This window comes from Curcuma longa, chromosome 18 (genome assembly GCF_044706935.1).
Source record: "Curcuma longa cultivar G26 ecotype Majalengka, Jawa Barat chromosome 18, ITB_CL_G26_1.1, whole genome shotgun sequence".
NCBI classification, from domain to species: domain Eukaryota; kingdom Viridiplantae; phylum Streptophyta; class Magnoliopsida; order Zingiberales; family Zingiberaceae; genus Curcuma; species Curcuma longa.
In genome coordinates this window covers 4,400,530-4,423,690 of record NC_133878.1, presented here as the reverse complement: position 1 = coordinate 4,423,690, position 23,161 = coordinate 4,400,530, and the positions used below count along the sequence as shown (strand labels likewise).

Here is a 23,161-nt window from a genome sequence, read left to right as displayed (position 1 = left end):
CAAAAATCGCTATTCACCCCCTCTAGCGAACGCACCGATCCTAACAGGCCTTATAAAGACCCTTCCAGGCACCCCGGTTTGATTCAATCTGATTTGAGTTTGTCGGTCTTTATCCAGGCTGATTCTTCCTGGTCCTGGCGCTTGGACTATCTAGGGGCGCCTAGACCATCCAGGCGCCCAGAACGAGTTCAGCTAAGTTTGACTTGAATTGACTCCAAGCTCGATTAGGTTGCTTCTATTTACTTTTCTAATGCTTTCTTAGTCTTGATTCCAGCTTCTAGTTCCTACAAGCTTAGCATACAACAAACAAGTAACCAAGCCTAATTGTAGTCTGTTTGACCTGTTAATTTGAGGGGTGTCCTAAGGAAATTGCCTTACGATTATACTATTTATTAGATAAATAACAATTCACTATTTGAGTGCACATTTCGTATGTGTTTGATTGGATCTTAAACTTGAATACTGAATGTCCACAATACGATTCATAGCGTAAGAGAATTTGTGATTGGATCATAACTAGTGAGCATCTCTACACGTGTAATTATGAATGTATTGGAATTATCCCTAGTCGAGGAATTGATGAGTACGGACGCCATCAATTCTGTCGAAACTAGCACGTTTTGAATTCCTTGATTAGCCAAGCAGCTGATCTCACTACTGTCGACATTAGATGTTGAGAGTTAAATGTGGATGCTGGTTAAAGGTAATCAGTTCATTGGAGTGACCTACCGTGAGACTTCATATGGTTCGATTCATATATCAATGAAGATCTCAATGCAGCTTAAGTGCGAGTTTCCTTTGACTTACGATATTCAAGTCACCTTGATTATGGAGGCTTATACTTTGACATCTTAAGCAAGCATCTCCGATGAGGTGTGGACCCGAGATGATTGGGCATAAGTCGAAGTGCCTGAAGGTGTTTGAATAGCCCACAGATGATTCACCGCTCCTTGAAAAGGCAGACGTATATCTTGCGACCTCTTATCAGGATTGTTACTAAAAGTCTTTGGCTTTGAGCACGGTACTCTTGGACACATGTACAATTAACTTGAATCCACAGGACAAGAAAGCAGCTTAGGTTAGGTGTGACATAGTCAGCCTAGTGGGGACCGACATATAGACCATGTCCTGAACCAAGCAGGTATAAGACGGTGAAAGGAACGAGACACAATTCAGTGTAGCTGCTGAAAGGTTTAGAACTGTTTTGGAATCAATCGTTGATTTTTCGGTTAATTGGGGATCATGATATACTACTAAGTGCCACTCATGATCGTTCTGTAATTAATGGTTAATTACGGATGGCCAACATAGCCGGAAACCTATTGAGTCACACGCACTACAAGTTCTCCGAAGGACTTAAAACGAGTTTGAGAATTAGATTTTCAGAACGAGAGAGATAAAGTCTGGTTGGGCCAGACAAAGGATAATATGATGTAATTCATCTTTCGAAGACGAAATAAATAAAATTAATTTCGTTCAAATCAGAGCCTGCTTAGTTAGTGAACCAAATGATTCAATTTTAAACCAAATTGAACCAACTTGGTTTGGTTCGCGATGGAAGAGATTTTAGCAAAACGGAAGAGATGAGAAGCTTCGTCTTGGGAAGACGAAACGAACAAAACTGATTTGGATCAAATCGGAGTTCGTTTGGTTAGTGAACCAAATGAATCAAATATAAACCCAGTTCGCTATAATATCGATTTGGTTCAACCCGAATTAGGGTTTTGATTTGATTTAATCCTAAGAAACCGGTTCAATTAAAACCTAATCCTAGGTTTTGTCTTCTCCTCATCCGGTTCACTGTAGCCACATGTTTCCATACTGTAGCTCCTAAACAAAAACGAGGTGTTGCGTTTTCTTCCTCTCCTGTTCTTCCTCTCCGCGATGTTGCCCTGTTCATTGTCTTCTTCGCACGGGCACGGCGCTGTGGGTTTCTTTCGCGGCGTGTCTTTCGGCGGGCGGACAGAGAACGGCTAGCTCCTCTTCTTCCCGAGAGCGAGCAAAGGTGGCGTTGAGGTAAAACCTTAACCGTGGACAGGCCCTCTTCTCTCTCGCGTTCGCCGTTTTTGTGGTTGCCGCGACATTGCCCTAGTTTTGGAGCACATCGCCGGTGAGAGCCATCCAGATCGCGACCGGAGCTCCGCCACTGCAACTGTTGTTGGACGCCACCGCTGCCTCCTCTTTCGGGAGCTCCTCTTTAGCGTTACCGACCGCGAGAATAGAAGATTGCTGCTTCTCTTCTTTTCCCGATCGCAACCGGCCAGAACTGGAGATGCCGAAGAAGGGGAAAAAGCCATCAAGGGCTTCTCCGCCGGCTACTCTTTCGGACCGCTCGCCTCCCTTCCCTGAGGCGCCGAAAGTTTCTTCACTTGGTGTTCCGTCGAATGATGATGATGAGGTTATCCGTCGCCACCTTCTCGCCTCTGCCGCCGCCAGGTTCCCGGCCTTACTTGACGAGGCGCGGACCTTATGTGGACGGACCTCCAACACTGAGCCTTCGACCTCCGACGGAAACCGTGCTACGGTTTGGCTCTCTCAGGCCGCCATGATATCTAACTCCTTTACCCACAACTCAGTTGTCTCGGTAATTTGGTTGTTCTGCGATTTCAGTATTATTTTTTCTCACCTCAACATACTTATCATAAAAAAGTTACATTTACACTAGTTTTTGAAAAGAGACGATCACTTTGCAAGTTTTATTCTCCAATTGTGTCAAGATTGTTTTAATGCGCTTGTCCAAAAATACAAGGCTGCACCTTGTCTACAAGGGAATAACTTATTATAGAAAAATTAAGGTTGTGTTTCCCTGGTATACTATTGTTCTAAACTAAAACTAAACCAAAACCATTTTTTTTAATTTATCAAAATAAAACTATACAGATAAACTATTTTTTTGCCAATTTTTTGGTTTAGTTCTGTTGGTTCAATTATGGTTTTACTTTTTGTTTTAGATGCCCATTCTTAATGAGGATAGAAGAACAATTTATTCCTTTAGTTGGGCTGAGGCAAATGACTTACTTTCAGAGCTTATTCTGCCAAAACCTGTTTCTCTAAATAAGAATCTTTGGGGAATAGAAATGCGATGTTGGACTCCTCAATGGCAAAGTGATAGTGCACTTCGACCTTGATAGCGTGAATGATTTTGTACCATTCACTTTTCTCTTTGCTTGCTTCTTGCTTCACTAGTTCCTATTTTCATATTCAACACCGAGCTCAATAGTTGTATCGAGTACCAATTTTGAGACTTGGAATGAATAGCACTCTTGCCTTAGTCTTCATTACACAATCGTCTCCTCCAAGTACAAACACATTGACTTTATACTTTCTTTGAAAGATTAAAGCCCATGCACATCGACACTTTGTTTGTGTTTGTCTGTCTAGCTAGCACTAAAGGTCGAACATGTATCAGTGCTCTTTTAATACAATTCTTGAGAAAGATGGTTGGTCTAGGGAAAGATTCGAATACCTATATAGATTAACTCAAAACTGTTCAATACATGGGATCCCCTTTTTATTGATTAATAACATGACTTATTCTTCATAAAAGAAAGATTCTAGTAGACTTTTCTAAAAATAACTAAACAATTTTTTTATAAGTTCCAAAATTATAAAAGAAATAACTTGAACAACTTTGAATAATTAATATAAATAGAATTAAAATTCTTGATTGCATTATGGTGTGATGTTCTTCCTTGAGTGTGGCCCATGTCATTCTTGATTAACAATTTTGCTTCTTAATGTCTGGTTGCTTCTCTGGCTTCGACACTTTATGTTGATATCTGACTTCTACACTTTATGCTGATACTCACAATTTTGTTTGCACTTTGCACTAATATAGCTCAAGATAAAATTTAGATTATGTAATGACCATGCCTTTGTTTTTTCTTTGAAGTTTTGCTAGGTGAATTAATCTGGACCTTATTACGGTGACAGGTATCACTTCCTGCTTTGGGCAATGCATATCTGACTAACTTCCCACTTAAAGCTTTAACTGAGGAATGTGCTTCACAGTTTGGTTATGATGTTGAAGATCATATGACTGACACAATAGGCAGTTATTTTGCTATTGCTTATGTTTCTTCATCACATGGGGTAACTACTCTTATTTCTATCCTTCATCTGACCATCATTATAACTTGAGAGATTTAGTATTTTAGCATGTGATGTTTCAGACTTGTTTTTCATACCTATATTTTCCTTTCTGCTTTTTTTTGATTAAGTTACTGATTATGGATTTATAACTCAAGAAATCTTTGTGGTTGCAAATTTTACCACAATGGACTTTGGAACTATTTTCAGGTTGTTAAGAATGAAGTAAGATTATCTTGGGCTCTTTCACGCACTGTTGGCTCTCCTGCACCTGGAAGACCAGTATTCATCTGCCCAGTTGAGACACTCTCTTTAACATCTAGTTTGAAGAGTTCTGTTGGTTCCACTCCTCCATATTCTTGTAAATGCAAGGACCTTTACCTAAAACTCCTTCTGCCTAAGCCTGGATTATTTCATTACAGCAGAGAAAGTAAAGCCGGTACTTCAGGACCAAGTTCTGGCCATCCTCCAATTAAAATGGGGGAGAATGCATTACCAAGGACGCCAAATCAAAATAAACCTTCTTCGTATGTTGTCTCTCCTATGAGCTCAAAAAATTCCAATAAAGTTACTTCAATTTCAGATTCACTATCTGACATGGATGCATCTATTTTAAAGTTGGCTGTAGAAGATGAAAGAATCAGGGAGATAGTGCAGTCACATGCTTCGGTGTGGTTATGTGGTCGACGTTTGTTCAAGGGAAATATTGTCTCTGTTCCAATAGGTGGACCAATCTGTGTTTTTATAGTGGAAGGTAGTGATATGCCATGGGACGGGTTCTCTAGTAAAGAAGTGGCTTTAGATAAGAGTGATTTGTTGCATAATGAATTACAAACCTCTAGTTTGGATAAGCTATGTCCTATTTTTGTGATTGACTCCACAACAAAAATGCATCTCTCTACTTCAACATCGATGAATTGTGAATCCTCCAATGAAGTGCGATTGGATAATGACTATGCCAATTGTAAAGTTATTCACAGTAAGGAAGCTAATTTTGTTATAAAATTGGGTGGTTTGCATAAGGAATTTGCAGCATTGAAGGAAATTATTTTATCCTTGTCGGCTGATCCTAGGTATCAATTGCTGTCATTATTGTCTTTGTATAATATATATTTTTTCTGAATCATTTTTTTATTGCTCATTGTTTTTATTCCCAATTGGGTCTTTTTACATATTGGTATTGTGAATAATGAACTTGGATGGATTACATGAAATTGTTTGTCTAAGAGGTTCATTTCAATTTATTGAATGTGAATGTTTTTACAGTGTTAAAATCATGTAGTATTGGGATGTGTTTACTAAAGGAGCTTATGAGGAACTGCTAAATGTCTCTTTTAGTTGCTTGTGTCATTTTTTTATATATTCAAGCTTCTTATCCAAACTACCAAATGCACAAAATCTGATCTATTGATACCTTGGTATGTCATTCTTGAAGATCAGATTTTGTAATTGATGGAATGCAGCATCTGAATTTATTGAGCTTGAAATTTATTATTTATTTCTGTACTTCATATCTTTTTGTGTTTCTTTCCCCAGCATTCTTGCCATTTGTTGATCTTGTCGTGCATACTTTTTTCAGACTTAGGTACAAAGGTGTGCTACTTCATGGGCCTCCTGGTACAGGAAAAACATCTTTGGTAACTTCTTGTGCGCATGCAGCTGGTGTTAAACTTTTCGCTATCAATGGGCCTGAGGTCATTAGTGAATACTATGGAGAATCGGAGCAAGCGCTGTGCAAAGTTTTTAATGCAGCCAAACAGGCTTCTCCTTCTGTGGTTAGTTGTTTATTCTTATTCATACTGTTCATCTTTTTTATTTTAAATTGCATCTATGAGTCACTTGCTGATTCAATCATGGTTCTCCACGACCTCGCGAGGCTGCTGCGAGCCTCGTGGCTTCGAACCTGTGCAGTGTCGGTTGGCAGGTAGAATGGTAAATTCTGCCCGGCATTTTATACCATGCAATAGTCTCATGTTCTGTTGTTTGGAGAATGTAAAGATTATGTTATATTGTTCTCGTATGAAGTACTAATGAGAGTTTCCTTTACAGGTTTTTATTGATGAATTGGATGTCATTGCTCCAGCACGAAGAGATGGAGGTGAAGATCTATCTCTTAGAATGGTTGGCACACTTTTGGTATTGTTGGATGAGATAAATAAAAATGACCGTGTACTTATCATTGCGGCTACAAATAGGCCTGACAGTATCGATCCTGCTTTGAGACGACTAGGAAGATTGGAACGAGAAATTGAAATAGGTACATTTTTGTATTACATATTGCGTGTTTGTTTTTTATTATTTAAATATTGCAACAGTCATCTATCTTGGTATTACAATATCACAACAAATCCTATCTGTGGTATTCAACTTTTCCATTGTGGAAATGACTCTTCTTTGAAGTCTGAACCACAAAATAAAAGGATTCAGTTACACGGGAAGATATTCCATTATATGTTGTTTAAAATTGGCAATTGTGACCTGTTACTTGGACGTAGGTATGATTGACCGACACTAATAAGGATGTAGAAACTATCATCTTGTATTCTAGAATTGTTTAGTTGTGGTCAGTCTTGGTGTTGAGTGTCTATATGGGTATGGCAAGGGTAATTAAGGAGTTCAAGTATTAGAAGATTTATCTTCATAGATGTTAGTATATCATTGGCAAAAGTAATTGCAGGACTATTTGCTGGTTCACAACTTTTGTCAACTGGAAAATTAGGCAGTTTGTATGTGCAAATCTCCTACTTAATTTGCTAAATGGTGTTCACTGTCATCTTAGGTTGGAATCATGGACAAATTGGATACCATTCTCCATCATTACAGCTGACAAGAATGTTGTGGAGATACATTTGCCTAACTGTTTTGTTGACTTTGCTTAGTTATATCTAATTTGGCTACTAAACTTTTGTCCTCTACTTTGTCATTTTTGATTTCCTTAGGTGTTCCATCTCCAGAACAGAGACTAGATATACTACGGACAATTCTGAATGACATGACTCACTCACTCAGTAATATAGAAATTCAGTCTTTAGCTTCAGGTACACATGGATTTGTTGGTGCTGATCTAACTGCTCTCTGCAATGAGGCCGCCATGAATGCTCTTCGTCGGTATATTGAGGTAGAAGGCATAGACTACCATTTTAAATTAAAAGAATATCTAAGATCTCAACTTCAGAAAGATGTGGATGCTGAAACAACAGAACAGATATATTTGATATCTTCATCACTGTCAGCATTAAACATGTCGTCAGAACCGGTTTCTCCTGTCAGTGGATTAGGTCGTCAAGATAATTGTAATATGTCTATACAAGGTGAAAAAAGAGTTAGGCTTGCTGTAACTCTTGAGGATTTTGATAAAGCAAAGTTGAAAGTGAGGCCTAGTGCTATGCGAGAGGTATTTTTTCTGAATCACTCACATGCATCAACTTATGCCTTAGTGGTTCTCATGCCCTGTATTCCTATAAAATATGTTTAAATAAATGATGTCATAATTTACTAATTGTATGATTTTGAGATATTTGTACTTTGTACTTGCGTGCCATCAGGTCACATGCTCATTGCTTCCATCTTCCATCATGGTGTCTTCAATATTGCTAATGAAGTTGAAAAGATTATAATCAGTCGTATTCATATTTGTTTGAAAATCTTTGTGTAATGACGTGAATTAATTTTGCTACAAAGTTCCTGTCCTTTCATCTATTTTTGATCTTATGGTACTATCAGTTGAGGGATCAATCTGGAATCAGTTTCTTTTCTCTTGCCTTGATGGTCAATTTGGCCTAATTATCCAAGTTTATTGCTATCAGTTTCTTAGTTGTAATCCAGACTATCATCTTCCTTTTTTTTGTAGCATGATACCAATTATTGGTGCCTATTTCTTGCATGTTTATATTGACTTTGAAATGATTCACATCATTTATTTGGTGATAGGTCATGCTTGAGCTTCCAAAAGTCAAATGGGAAGATGTGGGGGGTCAAGCTATGATTAAACAACAGCTGATTGAAGCAGTCCAATGGCCCCAATTGTCACCTGATGCGTTTAAGCGTGTGGGTATTCGCCCTCCAAGAGGTTTATTGATGATTGGTCCACCAGGCTGTAGCAAGACATTGATGGCCCGTGCGGTAGCTTCTGAGGCAAAATTGAACTTCCTTGCGGTGAAGGGCCCTGAACTTTTCAGCAAATGGGTTGGAGAGTCTGAGAAAGCAGTGAAAGCATTGTTTGCAAAGGCCAGAGTTAATTCTCCAGCAATTGTGTTCTTTGATGAAATAGATGGCCTTGCAGGCACTCGTGGGCAGGACAGTGATAGTACAAGTGTTGGTGACAGAGTCCTAAGCCAATTGCTAGTGGAAATGGATGGTAAGTAAATAAGTTCAGTAATTCTATTATATCGTTGTGGTACTTTCTTGTAATATTTTTACCCAAGATTTTCTTGTCAAGCTTAGGTCTCAAATTTTGTACTTGTGAAATTTGTTATTAATTTTCTTATCTGTTATTTAGTTCCCTGCAAAATCTCAAAAATATAAGTTTAGGTTTTTCTCTCTTAGAGATTTCAGTAGGTTACTGGAATTAAAAAAAATATGAGAAGGATGAAAGGTGAATGTATATGGGAAAGAAGAGAATTATTTTGATGATCCATCAGATAGCAAGATATGGTCCTTCTGAAGCTAGTTAGTAACTCAATCAGTCATCTAATAGCAGTTCATTGAATCAAAATGTTTCTCGTGATAAAGTATATGATTAACTATTCAAATCTATGCTTTCAACCTATACCGAGTCTGATGTTGGATTGACAGGTTTTATATTTCTCTTTTGCTTCAATATAGGACATTGGAGAGATTACTTGATTCCATATTGGCTTGTTCTGATAAACACCTAATTCCAAGCTTGGAATGTAGTTAACAAGCGTCCAATGTCTCTGCTGCTAGAAAAATGAAAATTATTGTGTCAGGAGTTTGCACTTTGCACTAATATAGCTCAAGATAAAATTTAGATTATGTAATGACCATGCCTTTGTTTTTTCTTTGAAGTTTTGCTAGGTGAATTAATCTGGACCTTATTACGGTGACAGGTATCACTTCCTGCTTTGGGCAATGCATATCTGACTAACTTCCCACTAAAGCTTTAACTGAGGAATGTGCTTCACAGTTTGGTTATGATGTTGAAGATCATATGACTGACACAATAGGCAGTTATTTTGCTATTGCTTATGTTTCTTCATCACATGGGGTAACTACTCTTATTTCTATCCTTCATCTGACCATCATTATAACTTGAGAGATTTAGTATTTTAGCATGTGATGTTTCAGACTTGTTTTTCATACCTATATTTTCCTTTCTGCTTTTTTTTGATTAAGTTACTGATTATGGATTTATAACTCAAGAAATCTTTGTGGTTGCAAATTTTACCACAATGGACTTTGGAACTATTTTCAGGTTGTTAAGAATGAAGTAAGATTATCTTGGGCTCTTTCACGCACTGTTGGCTCTCCTGCACCTGGAAGACCAGTATTCATCTGCCCAGTTGAGACACTCTCTTTAACATCTAGTTTGAAGAGTTCTGTTGGTTCCACTCCTCCATATTCTTGTAAATGCAAGGACCTTTACCTAAAACTCCTTCTGCCTAAGCCTGGATTATTTCATTACAGCAGAGAAAGTAAAGCCGGTACTTCAGGACCAAGTTCTGGCCATCCTCCAATTAAAATGGGGAGAATGCATGACCAAGGACGCCAAATCAAAATAAACCTTCTTCGTATGTTGTCTCTCCTATGAGCTCAAAAAATTCCAATAAAGTTACTTCAATTTCAGATTCACTATCTGACATGGATGCATCTATTTTAAAGTTGGCTGTAGAAGATGAAAGAATCAGGGAGATAGTGCAGTCACATGCTTCGGTGTGGTTATGTGGTCGACGTTTGTTCAAGGGAAATATTGTCTCTGTTCCAATAGGTGGACCAATCTGTGTTTTTATAGTGGAAGGTAGTGATATGCCATGGGACGGGTCCTCTAGTAAAGAAGTGGCTTTAGATAAGAGTGATTTGTTGCATAATGAATTACAAACCTCTAGTTTGGATAAGCTATGTCCTATTTTTGTGATTGACTCCACAACAAAAATGCATCTCTCTACTTCAACATCGATGAATTGTGAATCCTCCAATGAAGTGCGATTGGATAATGACTATGCCAATTGTAAAGTTATTCACAGTAAGGAAGCTAATTTTGTTATAAAATTGGGTGGTTTGCATAAGGAATTTGCAGCATTGAAGGAAATTATTTTATCCTTGTCGGCTGATCCTAGGTATCAATTGCTGTCATTATTGTCTTTGTATAATATATATTTTTTCTGAATCATTTTTTTATTGCTCATTGTTTTTATTCCCAATTGGGTCTTTTTACATATTGGTATTGTGAATAATGAACTTGGATGGATTACATGAAATTGTTTGTCTAAGAGGTTCATTTCAATTTATTGAATGTGAATGTTTTTACTTTATTGAATGTGAATGTTTTTACAGTGTTAAAATCATGTAGTATTGGGATGTGTTTACTAAAGGAGCTTATGAGGAACTGCTAAATGTCTCTTTTAGTTGCTTGTGTCATTTTTTTATATATTCAAGCTTCTTATCCAAACTACCAAATGCACAAAATCTGATCTATTGATACCTTGGTATGTCATTCTTGAAGATCAGATTTTGTAATTGATGGAATGCAGCATCTGAATTTATTGAGCTTGAAATTTATTATTTATTTCTGTACTTCATATCTTTTTGTGTTTCTTTCCCCAGCATTCTTGCCATTTGTTGATCTTGTCGTGCATACTTTTTTCAGACTTAGGTACAAAGGTGTGCTACTTCATGGGCCTCCTGGTACAGGAAAAACATCTTTGGTAGCTTCTTGTGCGCATGCAGCTGGTGTTAAACTTTTCGCTATCAATGGGCCTGAGGTCATTAGTGAATACTATGGAGAATCGGAACAAGCGCTGTGCAAAGTTTTTAATGCAGCCAAACAGGCTTCTCCTTCTGTGGTTAGTTGTTTATTCTTATTCATACTGTTCATCTTTTTTTATTTTAAATTGCATCTATGAGTCACTTGCTGATTCAATCATGGTTCTCCACGACCTCGCGAGGCTGCTGCGAGCCTCGTGGCTTCGAACTTGTGCAGTGTCGGTTGGCAGGTAGAATGGTAAATTCTGCCCGACATTTTATACCATGCAATAGTCTCATGTTCTGTTGTTTGGAGAATGTAAAGATTATGTTATATTGTTCTCGTATGAAGTACTAATGAGAGTTTCCTTTACAGGTTTTTATTGATGAATTGGATGTCATTGCTCCAGCACGAAGAGATGGAGGTGAAGATCTATCTCTTAGAATGGTTGGCACACTTTTGGTATTGTTGGATGAGATAAATAAAAATGACCGTGTACTTATCATTGCGGCTACAAATAGGCCTGACAGTATCGATCCTGCTTTGAGACGACTAGGAAGATTGGAACGAGAAATTGAAATAGGTACATTTTTGTATTACATATTGCGTGTTTGTTTTTTATTATTTAAATATTGCAACAGTCATCTATCTTGGTATTACAATATCACAACAAATCCTATCTGTGGTATTCAACTTTTCCATTGTGGAAATGACTCTTCTTTGAAGTCTGAACCACAAAATAAAAGGATTCAGTTACACGGGAAGATATTCCATTATACGTTGTTTAAAATTGGCAATTGTGACCTGTTACTTGGACGTAGGTATGATTGACCGACACTAATAAAGATGTAGAAACTATCATCTTGTATTCTAGAATTGTTTAGTTGTGGTCAGTCTTGGTGTTGAGTGTCTATATGGGTATGGCAAGGGTAATTAAGGAGTTCAAGTATTAGAAGATTTAACTTCATAGATGTTAGTATATCATTGGCAAAAGTAATTGCAGGACTATTTGCTGGTTCACAACTTTTGTCAACTGGAAAATTAGGCAGTTTGTATGTGCAAATCTCCTACTTAATTTGCTAAATGGTGTTCACTGTCATCTTAGGTTGGAATCATGGACAAATTGGATACCATTCTCCATCATTACAGCTGACAAGAATGTTGTGGAGATACATTTGCCTAACTGTTTTGTTGACTTTGCTTAGTTATATCTAATTTGGCTACTAAACTTTTGTCCTCTACTTTGTCATTTTTGATTTCCTTAGGTGTTCCATCTCCAGAACAGAGACTAGATATACTACGGACAATTCTGAATGACATGACTCACTCACTCAGTAATATAGAAATTCAGTCTTTAGCTTCAGGTACACATGGATTTGTTGGTGCTGATCTAACTGCTCTCTGCAATGAGGCCGCCATGAATGCTCTTCGTCGGTATATTGAGGTAGAAGGCATAGACTACCATTTTAAATTAAAAGAATATCTAAGATCTCAACTTCAGAAAGATGTGGATGCTGAAACAACAGAACAGATATATTTGATATCTTCATCACTGTCAGCATTAAACATGTCGTCAGAACCGGTTTCTCCTGTCAGTGGATTAGGTCGTCAAGATAATTGTAATATGTCTATACAAGGTGAAAAAAGAGTTAGGCTTGCTGTAACTCTTGAGGATTTTGATAAAGCAAAGTTGAAAGTGAGGCCTAGTGCTATGCGAGAGGTATTTTTTCTGAATCACTCACATGCATCAACTTATGCCTTAGTGGTTCTCATGCCCTGTATTCCTATAAAATATGTTTAAATAAATGATGTCATAATTTACTAATTGTATGATTTTGAGATATTTGTACTTTGTACTTGCGTGCCATCAGGTCACATGCTCATTGCTTCCATCTTCCATCATGGTGTCTTCAATATTGCTAATGAAGTTGAAAAGATTATAATCAGTCGTATTCATATTTGTTTGAAAATCTTTGTGTAATGACGTGAATTAATTTTGCTACAAAGTTCCTGTCCTTTCATCTATTTTTGATCTTATGGTACTATCAGTTGAGGGATCAATCTGGAATCAGTTTCTTTTCTCTTGCCTTGATGGTCAATTTGGCCTAATTATCCAAGTTTATTGCTATCAGTTTCTTAGTTGTAATCCAGACTATCATCTTCCTTTTTTTTGTAGCATGATACCAATTATTGGTGCCTATTTCTTGCATGTTTATATTGACTTTGAAATGATTCACATCATTTATTTGGTGATAGGTCATGCTTGAGCTTCCAAAAGTCAAATGGGAAGATGTGGGGGGTCAAGCTATGATTAAACAACAGCTGATTGAAGCAGTCCAATGGCCCCAATTGTCACCTGATGCGTTTAAGCGTGTGGGTATTCGCCCTCCAAGAGGTTTATTGATGATTGGTCCACCAGGCTGTAGCAAGACATTGATGGCCCGTGCGGTAGCTTCTGAGGCAAAATTGAACTTCCTTGCGGTGAAGGGCCCTGAACTTTTCAGCAAATGGGTTGGAGAGTCTGAGAAAGCAGTGAAAGCATTGTTTGCAAAGGCCAGAGTTAATTCTCCAGCAATTGTGTTCTTTGATGAAATAGATGGCCTTGCAGGCACTCGTGGGCAGGACAGTGATAGTACAAGTGTTGGTGACAGAGTCCTAAGCCAATTGCTAGTGGAAATGGATGGTAAGTAAATAAGTTCAGTAATTCTATTATATCGTTGTGGTACTTTCTTGTAATATTTTTACCCAAGATTTTCTTGTCAAGCTTAGGTCTCAAATTTTGTACTTGTGAAATTTGTTATTAATTTTCTTATCTGTTATTTAGTTCCCTGCAAAATCTCAAAAATATAAGTTTAGGTTTTTCTCTCTTAGAGATTTCAGTAGGTTACTGGAATTAAAAAAAATATGAGAAGGATGAAAGGTGAATGTATATGGGAAAGAAGAGAATTATTTTGATGATCCATCAGATAGCAAGATATGGTCCTTCTGAAGCTAGTTAGTAACTCAATCAGTCATCTAATAGCAGTTCATTGAATCAAAATGTTTCTCGTGATAAAGTATATGATTAACTATTCAAATCTATGCTTTCAACCTATACCGAGTCTGATGTCGGATTGACAGCTTTTATATTTCTCTTTTGCTTCAATATAGGACATTGGAGAGAATACTTGATGCCATATTGGCTTGTTCTGATAAACACCTAATTCCAAGCTTGGAATGTAGTTAACAAGCGTCCAATGTCTCTGCTGCTAGAAAAATGAAAATTATTGTGTCAGGATTATATCAACTTATTCTTTATTGAGTTTGGATCACAAACCAACTGAATCATGCTTGTTTGTGGTTCTTAGGTTAATATTAATCACAAGATCCTGTGAACAATGGATCCACAACAACTCGGTTGTCTTTTTTGTGGTGTTTTCTACTAATCATATTTAATACATTGTGGTCTTGTCGTCATTTCAGGTTTGCATCAAAGAACTGGTGTTGTAGTTATCGCAGCTACTAACCGCCCAGACAAGATTGATCCTGCATTACTGCGGCCAGGTTCTCTCACACCCTTTTTCTATTTTTTTTTAATAGTTCTAGCCCATCAGGGTTTTTTTTTTCAGGCATTGCTGATACATTTAAGCTCAACAGGGCGCTTTGACAGGGTGGTAGATGTCCAACCACCTGATGAGAATGATAGGGAAGATATATTCCGTATTCATTTGCGAAACATTCCTTGCAGTTCTGATGTTAGTATAAAAGATCTTGCTCAGCTCACTCAAGGTTATACTGGGGCGGACATCAAGTTAGTGTGCAGGGAAGCTGCTATTGCTGCATTGGAAGTATGCTGCTTTACTCATATCCATTATTTGTGTGCATATATTGTCATGCATGTTCTACAGGGGAACTCATTGAATCATTTGTGTATACAAATGATGATCCGTATTGGCCACACTGTTGAAAATTTTTGTTCCAATAGTCACTGGGATATCACTATTGTATCAACATCAGTAAATATCACCATGCTGCCAGTGAATCGTTCTTCGATTCAATTTGCCAGTTGTGGGGATTAGCAAAAACTAAAAAGTGAGAGGGAGAGGGAAGATGTGAAGCACCAAGTGGAGTACTAGAATAGCAATAACAGAATAGGAGTGATCCTAGAGTTTGCAAAATGGTAATGTGCTTTAGTTCTATTATGTAAGTCCAAATCTAACTCCTAGCGGCTATCCAATATATTTATAGATATGTGAATATTAGAAGTTGTAGGTGCATTATATAATATAAAACTTGAAAAATTATAGGATTGATCTCACTAAAATACTGCAAGAAATTAATGTGCGATAATCATTTTATTATTAGTAAAGTATAACCATTAATAATTGAGATGCTTGTTATATAATTAACATTGATTATTCTAAAATTTTAATTCAACGACTTTCTTGTATTTTAATGGCTTATATTTGCTGCTAGACAAGTTAAGTGTAATAAAATTATTGGATTAAAAATCTTGACACTTTTGAAGCTTACTGAGAGTCTGCCTCAACCTTATCAGGAAAACCTGGAGGCAACCGAAGTGTCAATGATGCATTTTAAGTCTGCAATTAGTCAGATTGAGCCATCAGATCTCAAATTCTATATAGAGCTCGCAGCGCAGTTTAGAAGATTGGTTGGGTGACGATCTGCGATAGGCAAATGGATACGGTAAATTTCTTTTATTTTTTTTTTCTGTTCACTCTTTGCAAGTTCTTGTCCTGATTTTTGCACTCGCATGATAGTTAGCAGATGAGTTTGGCGTGGCCAGAGAAATCTTGCACTGATGAAGGGTGAATTGAACTGAGCAAGCTGCAGAGGTTTCATAGAAATTTTTGGTGATCTTGTAATATTAGTAATTTCTAGATATTATGTCTAGAAATTTTATCGTGTTGCATCGTAAATTGTGTTTGGAGCTTATTTAAAATCTTTCTCATTTTATTCTTCAAATGTAAATTGGCCAACAACCTAGTATGTAGATGCTCCTAAAATTCACTCAACTCTGAATTTTTGTATTATTTATTACCTGGAGCACATGCTCCAAGTTGCAATGCCAAAATATTTGTTGCTGTCTTGGATTGTATTCATTGCAATCAGCTGCATTAGCTAAATGAAATTGGATCAAAGGTTGTCCCAAAGTTGCATGAGTTTTGTTTTTCTCAAAAGTGCATTTGATTTCGATTTCAACTAATTACTTCATTCGTGATTTTTTTTTCTTAATACATTCGACTTATATTTTAATTAATTTTTTTTCATTGGTTTGGATTCACATAATTTACACATTTTTTGTACGGAAAAAATAAAATTCTATCACTGTCACCACTAATTTTTTTTTCTTGTTGGACACCTTTTGAAGATAGAGAAATCTCTTATTAGATTTATTCTTACAAGTAAAAAATGAATACAATATAAATAAATGACTTTACACAATATAAAGTTTGTTTTATCGCTTTCTTATTGCTTTTGATTGCTCTTTGAAGGCTTTGGAATGTAGCAACACTCGCTCATCAACCCTCTATAGGACCGGTGCATGTGCGAGAGAGGGGGTGAATATCGCTCTTGTTGGGATCGTCCCGGTACAATGCACGTGTTCTCACGTTTCGTAAATATGCGCAGTGGAAATAAAACAATAATTACAACTAATTATCATCACACGCGCATGCATAAATAGAAAATAAATAACGTATAAGGCATGACAGGAAATTAAAATTTTCAGAATAATAAAAGATTATTCTAAACACATAATTAGACTTTGCAGAGAATTAAATAATTCTGCGCGTACCTTTCCAATGACGTTTGAGCAGGATTGATATCAATCGAGCGGTCCTCGTCGGAGTCTCGCCTTTACTGGTGATCCACGCTAAGCTTCCATCTGGATGGCTTAGGAAGCCATGAGTCGCGTCATCGTCTTCGGTACTAGCTGATGATTGATGACGATCGAATCGAGAGAAGCCTTATTTCGGAAACCACGCAACAACGTTTGTCGCGATCATTTCGGGGCTTTCTAACTATCATCGAGAATTGCATTCTCGATGTAATTTTTGTTGGGTTGCAAGGGTGCAAACATAATCCCACATCTAAAAACACATGGGAAAGATCATGGGTTTAAAAGGATGAAAAGTATCTCCATTGGCATGAGGCCTTCTGGAGAGAGCCCAAGAACAAAACCATGAGGGCTTAGGTCCAAAGTGGACAATATCATGCTATTGTGGAGATGTGGACATTCTTTACACCCTACAATTGGTATCAGAGCGAGGTCGCTCTTCACCGGACTAACTACCGGATGAGCCATGATCCAGATCTAACCATGTGGGGACCCTCGGGAAAAACAAAGGAAGTAGAGGAGACTCGGACCATGAGGGACATGGCAGCTGGACCATGAGGGACATGGCAGTCGGACCATGAGAAATAGCAGCCGGACCATGAGAAATGGTAGGGGAGCTTCCAGTGGTCCTTTGTTTGAGGGGGGGATTGTTGGGTTGCAAGGGTGCAAACATAGTCCCACATCTAAAAATACATGAGAAAGATCATGAGTTTAAAAGGATGAAAAGTATCTCCATTGGCATGATAATTTTTGGGGAGAGTCCAAGAACAAAACCATGAGGGCTTAGGCCCAAAGTGGACAATATCATGCCATTGTGGAGATGTGGATATTCTTTAGACCCTACAATTTTCAGTGGTCAACTTTTGATCGCCCATAACGGACAAATAGTCGGAACACTTCCGATAAAGACGGAACAATTTTTGGAAGCTTCGCAAGCTTCCGCGAAATTGACGGAAAAATTATCCGATGGTTGGAAACAAGTTTCGACGATCAAATAGTGAATTCCGATGGCAAAACTCCCAACAACAGTTTGATGGTTATTCCGGTAACAATTTCACAAATTGCTCTAGAAAGGAAAACCAATACAGGGCTTTACACTCACTCTTCCACACGGCTGGAATTATAACCGAAGATGAACAATGTAAATTAGGAGTTTCCTGTTCCATCTCATGGACGAAAAGAACCAGTCTTCTTCTTCCTCTCCGGTGGCAGTGAGCAGAGCAACTCCTGTGTTGCATCTCCTGGATGAAGAAGAACTAGTCCTCTTCTTCCTCTCCGGTGGTAGTGAGCAGAGCAACTCTGGTGTTGCATCTCCTGGATGAAGAAGAGCGAAAACCAAGGCCGGCAGCAATATGAAGTTCAGGCACCTCGCTTCTCCGGCGGACGGGTAGCAAGGGCGATTGACAACGATGGATCGCGGCACCCACAACCAACAGAGGAAGGGAAGAAAGATCTAGATTTTCGCCACCATGCTTCCTCGTTGTTGAGCTCCTCTCCAACCCCGATCAGCCCTCACGCGGACGGTAATCAACGGACGGCGGCGCATTCCCAAACCTAGGTCTTCTTCCTTGCTTGCAGCCGGCGCTTGCTCGGGAGAGGCAAAGAGCCAGCGGCTAGGGCTCCCACTCTTACTTCTCCAGCGATTGGAGAGCAAGGAACGCCGGCCACAAGCCTAGGGTTTCTCCTCTCCATCGCTCAGCGCGAGCGAAGATGAAGAACAAGGGCAGCGCATCAACAGGGGAGACCTAAAAAATCGCGATCAGGAACTTTGAGAAAACTACAGTATTTAATCGGGATGAGTTTTGGTTGAACCGGATCAAGCGGCGCGGGCTAGGCTGAACCGAAAAGCTAAAATCCTAAATCGTGTTCAATACTGTAGCAAATCGAATCGGACTTGGTTCAACATTAACTTGCTTGATTCATTAATCAAACGAATTTTGATTTGATCCAAATTAGTTTTGTTCGTTTCGTCTTCACAAGACGAAGCTTCTCATCGCATCCGTTTTGCCAAAATCTCTTCCATCATGAACCAAACCAAGTTGGTTCAATTCGGTTCAAAATCGAATCATTTGGTTCACTAACCAAACGACCTTTGATTTGAACGAAATCAATTTTGTTCATTTCGTCTTCGCAAGACGAGTTCCATTAATTTGTCCTTTGTCTGGTCCAACCAGATTTCATTTCTCTCATTCCGAGAATCCAATTCTCAAACTCGTTTTAAATCCTTTAGAGAACTTGTAGTGCGTGTGACCCAATAGGTTCCCGGCTATGTTGACCGTCCGTAATTAACCATTAATTATGGAATGATCATGAGTGACACCTAATAGTATATCATGATCCTCAATTGATCAAAAAATTAATGATTGATTCCAGAACAGTTCTAAACCTTTCAGCAGCTACACTAAATCATGTCTCGTTCCTTTCACCGTCTTATACCCGCTTGGTAGTGAGCAGAGCAACTCCAGTGTTGCATCTCCTGGATGAAGAAGAGGGAAAACCAAGGTCGGCAGCAATCCGAAGTTCAGGCACCTCGCTTCTCCGGCGGACGGGTAGCAAGGGCGATCAGCAACTGTGGATCGCAACACCCACAACGAACAGAGGAAGGGAAGAAAGATCTAGATTTTCGCCACCATGCTTCCTCACTGTCGAACTCCTCTCCAACCCCCGATCAGCCCTCACACGGAAGCGCAATCAACGGACAACGGCGCATTCCCAAACTTGGGTCTTCTTCCTTGCTTGTAGTCGGCGCCTGCTCGGGAGAGGCAAAGAGCCAGCGGCTAGGGTTCCCACTCTTACTTCTCCAGCGATTGGAGAGCAGGGAACGCCGGCCACAAGCCTAGGGTTTCTCCTCTCCATCGCGTGGCGCGAGCGAAGATGAAGAACAGGGGCAGCACATCAATAGGGGAGACCTCAAAAATCGTGATCAGGAACTTTGAGAAAACTACAGTATTTAATCGGGATGGGTTTTGGTTGAACCGGATCAAGCGGCGTAGGCTAGGCTGAACCGGAAAGCTAAAACCCTAAATCGTGTTCAATACTGTAGCAAATCGAATCGGACTTGGTTTAACATTAACTCGCTTATTTCACTAACTAAACGAATTTCAATTTGACCCAAATCAGTTTTGTTCGTTTCTTCTTCACAAGACGAAGTTTCTCATCGCATCCGTTTTGCCAAAATCTCTTCCATCATGAACCAAACCAAGTTGGTTTAATTCGATTCAAAATCGAATCATTTGGTTCACTAACCAAACGACCTCTGATTTGAATGAAATCAGTTTTGTTCATTTCATCTTTGCAAGACGAGTTCCATTAATTTATCCTATGTCTGGTCCAACCAGATTTCATTTCTCTCATTCCGAGAATCCAATTTTCAAACTCGTTTTGAATCCTTCAGAGAACTTGTAGTGCGTGTGACCTAATAGGTTCTTGACTATGTTGGTCGTCCGTAATTAACCATTAATTACGGAAGGATCATAAGTGACACTTAGTAGTATATCATGATCCCCAATTGACTAAAAAAATCAACGATTGATTCCAGAACAATTCTAAACCTTTTAGCAGTTACACTAAATCATGCATCATTCCTTTCACCGTCTTATACCCGCTTGGTTCAGGACATGGTCTATCTGTCGGTCCCCACTAGGATGACTACGTCACACCTAGCCGGCACCGGAAACCCCGCGACTTTCAGGCTTTAAAAGCTGAGTGCCAACGGAGCAAACCCGAGATCGAGCAGTTGCCATCCCCTTTACACAACACGACCGCTGCCGTATGGAGAAGACACCTACTACCACTGACCACATGATTACCCTCTGCTCAACACCGCTGCCGTGTGGAGAAGACGCCTGTTGCCGCCAACCACACAATCACCCTCTGCTCAACACCATCGCACTACTGCCGCCGACCTGCCGCAATCCTTTGTCGCCGCCGTCCCCTGCCGACCAGCACTGTCTCTCTTCTTTCTCAAGTCGTCCGCCTGAGAAACAGGGTTCGGCTGCCACCTCCTTCGTCGGTGAGCAAATAGACAAGCAGATTAGGATTTGTTCCCTTGATTTAGGGTTTTCTGTTGGGACCTATTAGGATCGGTGGTTTGCTCGGGAAGATTTGTGAACACTAAACCTTCTCTCAAGTTTTTGATATATGGTAGAATAGGGTGGTGTTTCTGTTCGGTGGAACCAGGGCTATGGGATTAATCAGTTTTGTGAATTGATTGGAATTAGGGATTGGTGTGTGTTCTGTTGGAGGTATTGTGCTGTTGGGAAATTGGTTGGATGGTTGATTTTGTTAGGGTTTCATGGTCAGTCTTGCTATGGGATCCAGGTCAGGGAATGTGATTAAGTCTAGAATAGGATTAACTTGAATTTAAATTAACTTGGGTTAATTGAATTAGGTGGTGGTTAGGTTAAATTTGTTTGAGATGTGAAGTTCGTATTATGAAATTCAGTTGGATTAGGTTGCTGTTGATTTTGGCATTAAATTGGCATGATTTAGATTTGGTTTTGTTGTTCCCATGATTAATTAGATTAAGAAGCTTAATTAGATAATTAATGAGTCGGTTAAAGTATTAATTAGTTTAATATTTAGATAATAATTGATTAATCAATTTAATTGGAAATGATGAGTTGATTTGGGTTAGGGTTAACTCTTGATCCGGTTGAGTTGTGCTAATTAGGTTAGTTGGATTCGGATGTAATAATTGTTATGGATCTAATTAAATGTGGTTAGGTTAGTTGGATTTGGTTGAGTTAGTCTAGATTCAGTTGGGGTTTACCTTATTGTAAAAATTTAATATAATATTATATTTAGAGGGTGTTGCATTTTTGTAAATTTCAGGACCTTCCGGTTGTATTTGAGGGTTTTTATTGCGACGAGTCATCAATTAGGTGGGTACTCTTGTGCTAGGTCAACACAGGTCTTTTCATAGTGCATGATTTGTTATCTGTTGTTTATTATCCTGTTGCTACCCTTATTGCATTCGTTGCATGATTTGTTGTTGAATACTTACTGTTGACCTTAATATGATCTTGTTGCTATCAATACAGTCTCCTTATTTATTGTTGATCTGTGATGACTAATCATAATTAATGTTGAATACATCTTGGTAGATATAGTAGTTATCTGTTGAACTGAGCATGCATCATAACATGTTGTTGTTGGCTCTCACTAGACTATTGTTAATAGTGGTACTATGAGAGCATTATAGCACTGTGTGGGTGCGACCAGGACTAGCTAGATAGTTCTCCTGGGATACTGCCCCTCCCCCTCATGTGTAGTCAATCTGTTATTGGGGCAGGTGATTCCTATTGTGCGCCTTAGTTCATTGTGTGGGTGTCTAGAGATGTTGAGTGCAGATAGTGACCAGGTAGCTAGATAGCTCTCCTGAGATATTTCCCGCTCCTCACACACGTATAGTGGTTTGTTGTTGGAGTGTGTGCAGTTGTCCTGTTGTGCACCCCAGTTCATTGTGTAGGTGTCTGGGGGTGGCGAGCCGATAGTGACCATGCATATTACCATGTGTTGCATGTATGCATGTAGTTGTTGGTAGTTATTTGCTGCATTTATGGTTGTTGCACTTGTTTGATATATGGTTGTTACATGGTATGACATTACATGCATTGTTTACATTTGCATAATTTATGTTACTTGTTAGTTGTTCATTGTATATTGACATTTTTCATTATGTATCATTTGTTGAGACTATATACCTTTGATATCCATGTTGATATATATATGTTGTGCACTTCCATTCTAGTACCCACTGAGTATTTTATACTCACCACCCAGATCCTAGGATTTTTTTATCTCCTCAGGTAGCAGTTAAGGATGTTGCCTTGAAGCTTGGTGTTGTGCCGGACTGCCCCCATCTCACAGCAGGAGTTTGTTGGTTTCTTTGTACAATTTTCGGTTTGTAACTGGATGTGTGGTTAGGATTATTTTCGATGGGTGGTTTATGGAGTTTTGTGCGTATTTGCGCAGATTTGTGATTTTAGTCTTGTGTGTATTTATGTTTTGGCTTCGTGGTAGAGTTGTCGTTTGATTTTGTTGTGAGCATAATCGATGTGCTTTGAGATTTTCGTTATTTCATAGTTGTTGTGGTGGTTGTTATAGTTGATGCTGTGTTGGATGTATAGTTATGGCCGTGTGGGCCTTTATACTGTAGTTGTTTAGCAATTATGTATATATGTTGTATTGTAGAGTGGCCGTGTGGGCCTGGATGTTGAAATATATTCAGGAAAAATTGAATTGTTATAGGGGAGATGTTGCCGAAATTTTTCGAACAACCATCTCTCAGGACGTGACATTGCCCTTGC

The 23,161-nt window shown here is 38.7% G+C and overlaps 1 protein-coding gene and 1 pseudogene across 1 annotated transcript; both read left to right on the top strand.

Moving 5' to 3' along the window:
- Positions 1-2,272: 2,272 nt before the first annotated feature.
- LOC141812120 (calmodulin-interacting protein 111-like) lies at positions 2,273-8,454 on the top strand (the record flags this gene model as incomplete). Its single annotated transcript, XM_074700161.1, is given in 7 exon segments — positions 2,273-2,584; positions 3,934-4,092; positions 4,300-5,162; positions 5,669-5,864; positions 6,139-6,346; positions 7,029-7,483; positions 8,020-8,454. Coding segments are annotated over 7 exon segments (2,628 nt in total).
- A 764-nt stretch (positions 8,455-9,218) lies between these two features.
- On the top strand, positions 9,219-16,141 carry LOC141812195 (calmodulin-interacting protein 111-like; annotated as a pseudogene).
- The last annotated feature ends 7,020 nt before the right edge of the window (positions 16,142-23,161 follow it).